The 13,953-nt window shown below is 41.2% G+C and overlaps 1 protein-coding gene and 1 long non-coding RNA gene across 13 annotated transcripts in view; one reads left to right on the forward strand and one right to left on the reverse strand.

Moving 5' to 3' along the window:
- Window positions 1–11,096, forward strand: part of LOC110496356 (rho guanine nucleotide exchange factor 2) — a 106,108-nt gene extending 95,012 nt beyond the window's left edge. For 9 of the 10 annotated variants that reach the window (XM_090208763.1, XM_090208764.1, XM_036952906.2 and 6 more), the window contains one exon: window positions 6,591–11,096. In XM_090208763.1, the coding sequence (XP_090064889.1) occupies window positions 6,591–6,715 (125 nt within the window). In that variant the 3' untranslated portion in view covers window positions 6,716–11,096. The remainder of the gene's footprint in view (window positions 1–6,590) is intronic. The other variant, XR_016488528.1, reaches the window with a different exon arrangement.
- LOC110496357 (uncharacterized) overlaps window positions 1–13,953 on the reverse strand; it is a 37,085-nt gene that overhangs the window by 22,901 nt on the left and 231 nt on the right. Inside the window, exons 1-2 of one of the 3 annotated variants that reach the window (XR_016488533.1) lie at window positions 11,794–11,916; window positions 6,236–6,354 (exon numbers count right to left, since the gene is read on the reverse strand). This is a non-coding gene — a long non-coding RNA (uncharacterized LOC110496357). Of the gene's footprint in view, window positions 1–6,235; window positions 6,355–11,793; window positions 11,917–13,953 lie in introns of those variants that run through there. The other 2 variants (XR_016488534.1, XR_002469547.3) reach the window with 2 other exon arrangements.

A 13,953-nucleotide genomic window follows, 5' to 3' on the forward strand; every position in this document is an offset into this window, starting at 1 on the left:
ACACATTTTTACCTTGTCAGCTCGGGGGATTCAATCTTGCAACCTTACAGTTAACTAGTCCAACACTCTAACCACCTGATTACATTGCACTCCAAGAGGAGACTGCCTGTTACGCGAATGCAGTAATAAGCCAAGGTAAGTTGCTAGCTAGCATTAAACTTATCTTATAAAAAACAATCAATCAATCAATCATAATCACAAGTTAACTATACATGGTTGATGATATTACTAGTTAATCTAGCGTGTCCTGCGTTGCATATAATCGATGCGGTGCGTATCGTTGCTCCAATGTGTACCTAACCATAAACATCAATGCCTTTCTTAAAATCAATACACAGAAGTATATATTTTTAAACCTGCATATTTAGCTAAAATAAATCCAGGTTAGCAGGCAATATTAACCAGGTGAAATTGTGTCACTTCTCTTGCGTTCATTGCACGCAGAGTCAGTGTATATGCAACAGTTTGGGCCGCCTAATTTGCCAGAATTTTACGTAATTATGACATAACATTGAAGGTTGTGCAATGTAACAGCAATATTTAGACTTATGGATGCCACCCGTTAGATAAAATACGGAACGGTTCCGTATTTCACTGAAAGAATAAACATCTTGTTTTCGAGATGATACGGCCGTATTAATGACCTAAGGCTCGTATTTCTGTGTGTTATCATGTTATAACTAAGTCTATGATTTGATAGAGCAGTCTGACTGAGAGGTGATAGGCAGCAGCAGGCTCGTAAGCATTCATTCAAACAGCACTTTCCTGCGTTTGCCAGCTGCTGTTTATGACTTCAAGCCTATCAACTTCCGAGATTAGTTAGCGGGGTGCGCGCTAATAGCGTTTCAAACGTCACTCGCTCTGAGACTTGGAGTGGTTGTTCCCCTTGCTCTGCATGGGTAACGCTGCTTCGAGGTTGGCTGTTGTCATTGTGTTGCTGGTTCGAGCCCAGGTAGGAGCGAGGAGAGGGACGGAAGCTATACTGTTACACTGGCAATACTAAAGTGCCTATAAGAACATCCAATAGTTAAAGGTTAATGAAATACAAATGGTATAGAGAGAAATAGTTCTATAATTCCTATAATAACTACAACCTAAAACTTCTTATCTGGGAATATTGAAGACTCAAGTTAAAAGGAACCACCAGCTTGTGGTGAGCATGGAACTTAAACGTTAGTTTTCTTACATGGCACATATTGCACTTTTACTTTCTTCTCCAACACTTTGTTTTTGCATTATTTATTTGAGGCTAAATTTATTTTATTGATGTATTATATTAAGTTAAAATAAGTGTTCATTCGGTATTGTTATAATTGTCATTTTTACAAATATATATTTTTTTAAATGAATCGGACGATTAATCGGTATCAGCTTTTTTTTTGGGTCCTCCAATAATCGCGTTGGAAAATCATAATTAGTCGACCTCTAAAATATATATATATATATTTTATTTTATTTTTGTGGCGTACAGCAGGTCAGCCAGCAGGGGGAGACTCGTCGAGGCCTGGTAAAAGATGGAGTATACATCACGAGACGGTGGCTCCATCTGCTGGACGTGCCAGGTCTCGACGGGCTCTCCGGACTGGACTAATTGGGGCTGATTGGGAGCCCGACAGGATACAGGAGGACCCGGAGCCCAGGAGAAGGTATCCCGGAGAGGGTCTCATGGGGGAGACCTGTTCTTTTCGATTTATTATTTCATAAACACCCTTGAAACCGAGCTAATCATACTCTGTCCGCGTCTGATCTATGTAAAAGTCTTGACCAAACCCCCTGGTCTGCCACTATATATATATATATATATATATATATATATATATATATATATATATATATATATTATAGTAAATACTACAATATTTAATGTGCATATACCCTGCCCATTCCCTGCCCCATTAAAAAAGAAACAAGTATCTAGGTGTTTTTTTTGTGGTTAATACTGTAGCATTTACTGTAGTATTCTACAGTATACTACACAATTCTGATCGATGTGTAGTATAGTATTTTACAGTATACTATAGTTTATTACAGAATTCTATAGTAAGTATTGTAGTATTCTATAGTAAACTGTATTTTTTTAAATGATGTGGGAGAGCAGGGTGTGTCAGTACCAACACAAGAGCAGCTAAATGAGATGTAGCTGATGCTCATGGAGAAGGAGAGAGTAGAGATGGAGACTTAGAAACTGAGTGGGGAAAATTAGGTTCCTTGAGCAACAACAGCAGCAGTTCATTGTAGCTCGAGCGGGAGCAACGCACTACACTGTAGCCAATCATAAGAAATTGTACATTGAATAGGCCTATTTGTCTTACAATAATTTTAAGTGTAGTCTTTGCATTTGTAAATACTTTCAAGACTGAAGGAAGGAAAGGAAGATATGCTTTTTAATCGTTACAACGTATATATTTATTGATTGGTTATGCTGCTTATAGAAGTTTTTACATCTCTCATTTAACCTAGACCTATTGGCTACATTTGATCGATGATTTGATTCCGGACCAGTCGACCTTTGACGTCGTCTGGATCAGCAGGTTCCCTATGGTTTTCCTGTGCCCTGGCTCAGTCATGGGATGGGGCAGCCTCTTCTCCACGCAGCTATTCTGCAAAACCACTGTGGCAGTCACAAGGTGCAGGTCCTCTCTGGTGCCATTCTTATCTCTCCACGTATGCAGTGGAACAATGATGCCCGGTATCCCGTAGACTGTGGATCTGCTGACATTTATCATGTCCTCCACTGTTTTGAAATGCACCTTTGGCATAGAACCGAAGTGCAATTAGAGTTTGCAATGCCGGGGACAGCGCCGGTGAGAGCTCATTGATTATTTCAAACTGATCAGAACTGCCATAGTGGAACCTCACAATACACTCCCCGTCTGTATACATGTCCAGAGTGTTGTTCCAATATATTATAATTCGTTCTCGTCTAAAGGCCCACTGGTGGTGAAACCGATAGACAAAGACACGCCATGCTCCGTTATTGTAGTTTTTGAATAGAATAGTGTTAACAAGGATAATGTTTGTGAGTTGACACACTTTTGTGTGGTTCACCTGCTAGCTACTAGGCGAAGAATCTATCCCAAGGCATAGCTCACAAAGGGCTTACGCCCAGGTGGTGCAATAGGTATAATTTTAGGTCCGGCGAAGAGCACATTTTACGTCAGGGGTAGTTACAACCCACTTACGACCTGGTGCAACCGGCCACAGTAGACTAGCTACCTAGCTATGTAAACCACGCCCCTCTCCGAACACGCCTTCTGCGATGTTGGTTACAAGGCGGTACTTATTTAAATTACTTAAGAGAATAAGACGTTACTATTAGTGTATTAATAAAGCCCTTAGTTATCCCGCCTCCATCCCGACCGTCAACACACTGATGAATTGTTCACCAGTTGGACAGCTGTTACGAGATCCATCTATTCTGACTGGAGCATTTTGTTTGGTGTGTCAAAAAGTAACAGAATCTTGGTTGCCATGAGAGCGATAAACCTGAAGCTGGGCTCGATATGGTGCGCAGCAACCCCACTTCCTTGACTTTCACATCTGCGGGAAAAGCTTGTTAGTTTTCAACCTGTGTCAGCTATTGGGATATATCCTTGGAGGACTTAAGGATAACTTGTACAGTGGCTGGTTCAGCAGGCGTTTGTGTTTCCCCCTTGTAATGAACTCCAACAGTGGGCTTTAAGTATTTGTAAAGGTTACAAATGTTTTAAAAAATCTCTGATGTCCTCCTCAGAGGACATGGCATGGACCACCACCAGATGAAAATGGTGGTTAAAGCAATGAACATACGGTATGTCTCAACCCAATTTCTTCTGTAGAAGTTTCTGCGCTCCCCCTTGCTTCCCCGACATCACAGAGGCTCTGTTGTAGACTTGACGGAGGATTTTGTCAGATCTCAGTCCAGCCTTGGTCAGTTCTGAGGTAACAGTTTCTGTGAGAGTGTTGGCATCACCTGCATCTGCAGTGGCTATGGTCAGAAGGCTCTTTTATTTCATAGTTTCCACCTACAAACCAAAGTACGATTGAAAAGTTTTCATAGCCCGTTGTGCCCCTCGTTCTGTCCAGTTCCCTGACAATATGCTCTGTTACTAAGTTGCTCATTTGTTTTATTAAGTCGTTCTGGGCGCCGTGGCTCGTGTAGGTTGCGTTATGGAGAATGGTTGGTGCTACCTTATTTAAAAAAAAAACTTTTACCCCTTCTTCTCCCCAATTTTGTGGTTTCCAATGGGTAGTTACAGTCCTGTCTCATCGCTGCAACTCCTATACGGACTCGCGAGAGGCGAAGGTAGAGAGCCATGAGTCCTCCGAAACACGACCCAACCAAGTCGCACTGCTTCTTGACACAATGCCCACTTAACCTGGAGGAAACACCTGGCGACCGTGTGAGCGTGCCTGCGTCCGGCCCATCACAGGAGTCGCTAGAGCGCGATGGGACAAGGACATCCCTGCCGCCAAACCCTGCCCTAACCCGGCCAATTGTGGGCCGCCCCATGGGTCTCCCGGTCAAGGCCGGCTGCGACAGAGCCTGGACTCAAACCAGGACCTGTAGTGGCACAGCTAGCAACTGCGATGCAGTGCCTTAGACCACTGAAACCACTTGGGAGGGTTGGTGCTATCTTGGCCAACTCTTGGTCTTTTTGGAGGGTATACTCAAACAATGACAAGAACCACCCACTGCCTTCCTCTGTCATGCTTTTTAATGCATCGTGATCTCTTCTCAGAGTGATTTGATTAACTGCTAGAAATGCAATAATGTCAACAATAGAGCCCAGGTAATATCGATGACGTGCAAGCAGATCCGTGTTAACCAGTGTTGATATTTCCTGCCCTGTCTCTTCACGCATTTCTCTCCCTCCATAGCCTCACGTTAAGTGTTCTATCGAGGTGGCATGTTTGTTCTGTCCTTTATCTCTCTCTAAAGCATGCTTCCAATCACAGAACCCTTTAATGGTAAAGGTTGAATCTGATGACGCGCTGGACCGAAATTTCATCAGGGGAAACAAAAGGCTGCAACAGTTTGTACTGAATTCTTACCAAAAGACAGCTTCTTCCCTGATTACAATCTTACTGGAAACTTACCTAACTTCTCAACCCCAAGGTCATCTGGGGTTGCTCCTCTGGATGTAAGTGGCTCTGGCTCGTGTGATTTAGCATTGTTAGCAGCTGCTGCTTAGCTGGGTGGCGGCAAGGAGGCTTGTGGCGGTACTGGGACGGGGGCTCTGCTGGCTTCACTGTTGACAGAGACTAGGCTAGCCAAACTCTGTGGGCTAGCCACTGCATTGCCATGATCGCCAGCAACTGTAGCAGTGGTTTTGAGCTGCACTTGTTGTAGGCTGGATAATAGAACAAGTCAAAATTCACCCAAGGCTAAAAAAATAGCAAAAGAACGTTGGCTAAGCTGGAACACTAGCGCGAGCCCATAGCAAATGAATGGAATTGAACGTTCGCAGAGCTTGGCACCAAAAAATGTATGCCTTTTTATTTTACCACTGCAATTTGTTCTTAGGATGAAACTGAAAAATAACAACTTATAAACATCCGCACCTCGATGGTGCCAAGTGTGCTTATGTCTGCATAATGAGGAAGTAGGGAAAAAATTGCAACTTTTGACTATTTCTGGTCTGGCGATCGATGACAGCAGAGTACGCTACCCAACCTTATGTAATTAGAAAGAGGAGATTCTCATGATTAAAATGGTGTCCAATTTGCAAAAACCTAAATGTATACATTGCGAGATATTTGGCAAAATACACAGACATACCTATATTTCCCAATAGGAAACAATGGGACAACTTCAGAGTTCCATGAGTTATTTTTTGTTGTTTACATTTTAACTACCAGCAACGTGGGCCAACAATAGCCAAGCAGGCATTGTGACGTAGAACAATAAATAGACTGGGAATAGAACGTTCGGAAGGCAAGTTGGTGCCACGGTGCTAACTAATAGGAGCTGGCAGGTTAAAAATGCCCTAAAATAAGGCCTGTTTTTTCGTGATTACTTCAAACAACAAAAAGCAGCAAAATACGAAATATAAAGAAATACACAATTCCCAACAGGGGATATTCCCCTGTGGTATAAATATATTGAAATGTACTTTAGCAGAGATAGGCTTACCTCTTTCCTCGCCATAATGCTAATGCAAGCCCACACACAGTTTTATATAACACATCAATTTTGTGATGAGGCACAAATTGTCTCTTTCTGGAACACACACAACACCGCTGCCCTTCTCACCTCATGTTCTCTCTCTGGGTGTGCATGCGAACAACTCACATCCCTCTGCTTCTCTCAGTGTTTGTGTGTGGGTGGAGATGTCTTTCCAGGGCTAGTGCTGAGCGCCATCATTCTACTCCCTGTTGAAAGAGAGAGAGAGAGAGAGAGAGAGATCAAAGTAAAGGAATGCACTACACCAATGATTTCTAGCCCACCGGAGAAAAAGACTACAGTACCCTCCAAGTGTGCATGAAAATAACCTGTTTGTCACTATTAGAAAGAACCTGTCATTAACCACCATCTCTGGCATCATAATAAAGACCATGGTGTTTGCTTTGATATAAATTGTCTATTTGCAAATGGTCTCTTTACTCAGATCTTCAGGACATTCCAGAGGAGAGTGAAGCCAAAGCAGAACTACCACGAGAGCCTGACGTGTCACACTGCTCCCCTACTCTCAAAAATAGGCCGACGAGGACAACAGAACTGAACTTGAAATAGTCTTCCTCTTTTTACACTTAAAAGGAAGTATCATATTCATTTTCAAATATATATATATATATATATATTTGTTTCGTGGCTTTTGCTTTACAGTACACGACCAGTGGCAATATGTGACTACGCTATTCTTTTATGTTTCTCGATTGGGATTATTTGGATTTATACGGCTCCCTTTGGGAATCGATGCTGGACTTATTCATGCCACCTATTAAAGTGGCATGAATAACAGGAAGGGAGTTATGCAATGATGATTTTCCAAAGAAGAATATGCAGGAAATGGACAGCAAATATAAAAGCAGTGAATGGATAACCAAAGCTGATGGGGTTTTGTCTAAGTGAATGGGACACTGCTTTAATAATGTTTGGGTAGCTGCTTCTTTGCATTAGGATGTTGGATGTGGATGTGTGTATATATAGCAGGTTTGTGCTGAGACACATGGATATGCACAAACACACACCACAGACACACCACAGACACACACGGTCATACATGCTCACACACACACACACATTTGAGTCCTTTACATTTCCATAATTAGGATTATCTAATTCTCAACGCTGTTTATGATGCTAATAATTTGTTTATTTATTCTTCCTTCCTTATTTAAGCAGGTAAGTTAAGACCTCTCATGACACAGGCCAAACATTAGAATGACTGTATAAGAATGAGGTAGCACTGTATTTCTCTCCCCTGATTACCATGTTTTTACTTAGAAACCACATGGCAACAGCATAATGACAATTATTATTACAAAATGACTTACTTACTTACCCACTGGTTTGTGGTTCATTTCCTGCAGGGATCACATACATATACTTGAAATGCTCAAAGTAATGTAACTCGCTTCGTGGCACATACACTACCGTACAAAAGTTTGGGGTCACTTAGAAATGTCCTTGTTTTTGAAAGAAAACCCTTTTTTTGTCGATTTAAAATAACATCAAATTGATCAGAAATACAGTGTAGACATTGTTAATGTTGTAAATGACTATTGTAGCTGGAAATGGCTGATTTTTAATGGAATATCTACATAGGCGTACAGGGGCCCATTATCAGCAACCATCACACCTGTGTTCCAATGGCACGTCGTGTTAGCTAATCCAAGTTTATCATTTTTAAAGGCTAATTGATCAATTATGTTAGCACAGCTGAAAACTGTTGTTCTGATTAAAGAAGCAATAAAACGGTCCTTCTTTAGACTAGTTGAGTTTCTGGAGCATCAGCATTTGTGGGTTCAATTACAGGCTCAAAATGGCCAGAAACAAATAACTTTCTTCTGAAACTCGTCAGTCTATTCTTGTTCTGAGAAATGAAGGCTATTCTATGCGAGAAATTGCTAAGAAACTGAAGATCTCGTACAACGCTGTGTACTACTCCCTTCACAGAACAGTGCAAACTGGCCCTAACCAGAATAGAAAGAGGAGTGGGAGGCCCCGGTGCACAACTCAGCAAGAGGACAAGTACTAGTGCCTAGTTTGTGAAACAGATGCCTCACAAGTCCTCAACTGGCAGATTCATTAAATAGTACCCCCAAAACACCAGTGTCAACATCAACAGTGAAGAGGCGACTCTGGGATGCTGGCCTTCTAGGCAGAGTTACAAAGAAAAAGCCATATCTCAGACTGGCCAATAAAAATAAAATATTAAGATGGGCAAAAGAACACAGACATTGGACAGAGGAACTTTGCCTAGAAGGCTAGCATCCCGGAGACGCCTCTTCACTGTTGATGTTGAGACTGGTGTTTTGCGTGTACTATTTAATGAAGCTGCCAGTTGAGGACTTGTGAGGCATCTGTTTCTCAAACTGATAAACTTGGATTAGATTAACACAACGTGCCATTGGAACACAGGAGTGATGGTTGCTGATAATGGGCCTCTGTACGCCTAGATATTCCATTAAAAATCATCCGTTTCCAGCTACAATAGTCATTTACAACATTAACAATGTCTACACTATATTTCAGAACAATTTGATGTTATTTTAATGGACAAAACATGTGCTTTTCTTTCAAAAACAAGGACATTTCTAAGTGACCCCAAACGTTTGAACGGTAGTGTATACACTGAGTGTAAAAAACATTAGGGACAGGTGAATCCAGGTGAAAGCTATGATCCCTTATTGATGTTTTCTGTTAAATGCACTTCAATCAGTTTAGATGTAGGGGAGGAGATGGGTTAAAGAATGATTTTTAAGCCTTGAGAAATGGATTGTGTATCTGTGTCATTCACAGACGGAATGGGCAAGACAAAATATTTAAGTGCCTTTGAACGTGCATGGTAGGAGTTGCCAGGCGCACTGATTCGAGTGTGTCAAGAACTGCAACGCTGCTGGGTTTTTCACACTCAACAGTTTCCCGAGCGTATCAAGAATGTTCCACCACCCAAAGGACATCCAGCCAACTTGACACAACTATCGTAAGCAGTGGAGTCAACATGGGCCAGCATCCCTGTGGAACGCTTTCGACACCTTGCAGAGTTCAATTGAGGCTGTTCTGAGGGCAAAAGGGGTGCAACTCAATATTAGGGAGGTGTTCCTAATGATTTGTGCACTCTGTGTATATTACTTGGGGATTCTTCGTCACAAATACCAGAAAGGGACAATTGTTCATAATTAATTTCAAGTAATTACCAGAAAGAATTATGCTATCACCATGTAGTTACTAAGTAAATACCTGGCATAAGGGAGCATAAAATAAAGTTTTACCTAAATGGACAAAATAACCTAATCCCTATATGGATCACTTTAGCATAAGCAATGTAGTTTCCAAGTTTAACTCTAGTGGACTTGGTAGACTATATGAAAGAAGCAGTCAAAAATACAGACATTGGAAGATGGAACTAAGACAATACGCCATGTAATCCATTTAGAGATGCATTGAGAGATAGGGGAAATCAACAACTTTTTTGCCAACATCGAATTGTAAAACGGAGTCTTCTCTATTAATGACATATGACATTGGGGACTGTTTTTGAACAACGGACAGCCGAGCAACCGTTATATTTGCCTTTAAATTATTTTGAAACTAAAATGCTTTAATTGAGACTTTCTTTATTCTTGTAATTTCTTGTCATCTTAATTTGACTCATGAACCATATTTTCCTGGCTTGCATAGTGTGTATCAATCTGGCTAAAAAATGACATGGGCAATGATTTTGTTTCTGTCTTTATTTGATTGTACTATATTCAATGTATATTTATAGAAGCCCATACTAAAGATATGAATGTCAAATCCAAATGTTGCCTTTCAAGTTGTTGTCATGACGTTGGCCTGGGGATAGGTTTATGACAGTCATAAATACCTCTTTCCCCCTTTTTCATCTCTCTACCCTACTGATGTTACATTTGCAAACCCTTGGTTAACATAGAGATTCTGGGAACATCAGAAGGTGGGGGGAAATGAACTATATTCTGGTAATCCGACCAATGGAACATATGCGGTGGTACTTAATGAATATGATGTCAGTTCGGTTGTCATCTGAGACATTCTCATCAATGATAAGATGACAAACTCTACAGTGGAAAGTCTACACATCAGAGTTATCGGATTCACATGGAATTGTTGTTCAATTTAAATGTTTGAATATGAAATTATTCGTGATGGGATGAAATGTGATTTTAGCTTCTAAAATGTGAGATTTGGGTTTTCATAAGATAGGGCTCTGCTCAATCAGTGGCCCGCCCCTGTGAAGGGACATGGGCTATAAAACTTTTCAAACACGCCCTCCTCTCCCTTCCTATATAAGCCCTTGACGACAATATAACCTTCTGTTCCGAGGACGTGAGGACGACGGTCCTATGTCAGAATGGTTCAGATAATAACTACAGAATGAAGCCAACATCAGCGTGAGCTTTGGTTGCGAATGGTATGAACTTTGAACTCTTATTCACTACAGAAGTGATACTTCCTAGCCGTTGAGTTAGCAACTGCAGCTGCAAACGCAGGTTAGGAAGGAACGGACACAGCGTATCCCATCTACCACACAACAACGTTACTACAACGTATCCAATTGACAACCAGAGACATTCTTCAAAGGACTCGGTTGGAGAACACGGCCTTCCATCTACCACCAACCTACCGAAGCGCAGCTCAGCCCAGAGTAAATATTTATTGCATTTTCCTTTTCCAAATGGGCGGTAATTTAGAATGCATAAGATACTGTCTTTACGATAGCACAGCTTTGGCCTTTGTTCCTCAGTCTTCCCGCTCCTTCACTCAAACCCAGCCCTTTTCTTTTGTGTAACAAGCTGTCATATCTGTTCCGCCCGCTAGGGACGTTTTCCTTTATGACGTAATTCGTAATCAAGTTATGATTTCATTATGTGTATGTGTAATTCTGTGTGATTAGTTAGGTATTTAGTAAATAAATGATTAAACCCAATTTTGTATTGCTGATTCAAATTGTTAGCCAGGGTTCGTGCAGATAACCAAGAATTTACAACTTTCAGACTTTCAGATTTCACTGAATTAAGATGACGATTAATATTGACTGCTATTGATGTAAAATATTACTAGGTCTTTAAGAGTTTATTCGGAAGATAACAGCTCTATAAATATTATTTTGTGGTGCCCCGACTCTAGTTAATTACATTTACATGATTAGCTCAATCAGGTAATATTAATTACAGAGAAATTATTTTATAGAATAGCATGTCATATCACTTAATCCGGCATAGCCAAAGACACGACATTGTTATCAAAGTTATATTGTCATATTTATGTATTAATGGCATATATCCACTCGTTTTGACAAGTTCTGTGCTGGTGTAAAAAGGGTCTTCTTGATTTGTGCTCTTACTACAGATAGTTGTGGTCCACCTCACTTGAGCCCTCTGTCAAAACAACAGGTGGTGTAGTAAGGAAGACTTATTTCCACAATTTATCATGGTCCTGACACAAACCGTTATTATGGTAAGTGTGTTGGCATAATGCCTATCCTAATTGGAATTAACAGTTGTAACAGTTGTCATAAGCGGTCATGACTATTTATGACATCTGTATGTCATTATTATGACGGTGTTATGTAGACCTTGTGATAAAAAAGGTCCAAATGAAGTGTTACCAACAGTTGCTCTTACCTGAAGCATTACCACTGCATTCTGGTAATCGAATCTAGCTCTGCTATAAACTGGCACATTGTACAGACAATCACTGAATTAGCTGTGGCTACCAAAGCTCATATCAGACTATGACGATCCCCGTAGTACGTCAATCCAATTCGGTGGTAAAACGCAGCTGTCTTTTGGAGGGCCTTAGCTCATGTATCCCACTGTCTCACACTCTATATCTATCTAATGTAGGCTGACACCGCTTCCCCAAATACCTCCCCCTAAACCCCTCACGGTGACTTGATGCCTCTACCCAAACAGGTGAAATCTATCAAACCCCCCAACACACTTAACTCTCTCACCTTCTTCACCATCTCTCTTTTCCCTTTACCCTTTTTAACTTCCTCTCTCTATGCCATTTTTTTTAATGAATTCCACCGCCCGTATGTGTCCATCTCTCTTACTCTCTTTTCCACTACCTCTCTTTTTCTCTCTCACTCTATGGCTCCATCCAGAAATAGCCCTTAGTCCATACCCACCTGTCCAATTGTCTCATTTCCATGAGGAGTTGTTTACGGACAGGTTCTATCTCACTCTCTTAGCCATCTCTTCTATCTCACTCTTAGCCATCTCTTCATTTCTCTTTCTCCCTCCCCCTTCCTTCCTTCCATCCACAGTCTAAACCTGGACACTGTCGACCACGTGACTTGTATTCTCTCCCTTCTCTAACCCTCTTACTCTTGTCCACTACCTCTCTCTTTCTCTCTAGCTATATACAGTATATCTCACTCCCTTCTCCATCTCTTTTTGTTTCTCTCTATCCCTCCTTCCCTAATGCTGGGGACAATGTCAGCCAAGTAACATGTATAAATATCCCCATTGGGGGACATAGTTGGCATAGTGGGCGCCTCTCTATGGCCCGCCTGAACCCCATTCATCATTGGAATTTACCAACATTGGGGATGCCATGGCACTGTAAGCCCGACAAGCTCTGGTGGTCTGGGAAAGAAGCAGGGGGAGTGAGGTTACCGGGAAGCTGTACTGTGGCTCCTTCTTCAAGATATCTCCCTCTCTTTCCCTTTCTCCATGTCTCTCTCTCTTTATTTTTCTCTCGCGCTTAAATAATTGCCTGATTATGGTATTCTTAACGTTTTAGGTAGGTCACAGTAGAACCAAACAGGCTTAAATTGTTCTCACATTTAACAACTGTGGTAACTATTAGAAGAGTACATAAAACCTTGGATCTGACCTCCAGAACTAAGGCCTAGATTCAATCAGACCAAGCGCTAACTGGCGATAGCCGACACTCGCAAAGCTTATGTTCTGGCGGGGTGTCAGAGGTGTAACTTCATTGGAGCTGTCAAATCGATGAGCAGCTGCTCTTGATCATTGTCACGAAGCCACACCCGTTCCACTCACATTAGAAGTTCAGAACGAGAAAGTGTAGGCTATATTGAAATAACAAGGTTCCAATTGAAAATCATGAAACAAAATATTTCTATCAGCCTAATGTAGGTTACATCTCACATTCCAGTGTTCGAACTTGTAAACAAGGCTGCATGGGATTTATTTTAACGCGAATCCGTGCAGCCAATGGCAATGTCTGCTTTAGGTATAATGCTGGGAGCTGCTTGTGGATTTGACAGCTCGCAGTTCCGGCACCGTCAAAACATCAGCTATGCGGATATTGGCTAAAGCGGATCTGATTGAATTGGATCTTGTTGACTTTTGTACCTTGCTCTAACCCCTTTAACCTAACATTAGCTAACCTTAACTAACCTAATGTAAAATTGCTAGGCGTCTCTCTTTCCGTCACTCTGTATCTTTGTCTGTCAAGTTGATGTTTAAGAGAATTGGAGTCTGCAGTAGTGGTGTCAGGCACATTAGCAGGTGTTGCTGTCGTAAAAGAGTTATGAAGTAGTATAAGTTTATGACCTCTTAATATTTACTATGTCATGATTCTTTGGCGTAAGCTGTTGAGATGATGTGCTTTCTCCTTGTTTGCATGTTTAGCATTTCATGTCAAAATGATCGCAAAGTGTCTCAAATTAATTGTCTACCTCAAAGTTACTTTTTAAGATGATTTGGACATGAAATGCAAAACATGCTTAAATCAGGGACATTGACCTGTATTGGTATTTGGACAAAAATGCACAAAAGTTAGTGTTTGGAGACTAGTAAAGCGGCTAG

The sequence above is a fragment of the Oncorhynchus mykiss genome, chromosome 18 (assembly GCF_057628025.1).
Source record: "Oncorhynchus mykiss isolate SJ-2025 chromosome 18, ASM5762802v1, whole genome shotgun sequence".
Classification (NCBI taxonomy): domain Eukaryota; kingdom Metazoa; phylum Chordata; class Actinopteri; order Salmoniformes; family Salmonidae; genus Oncorhynchus; species Oncorhynchus mykiss.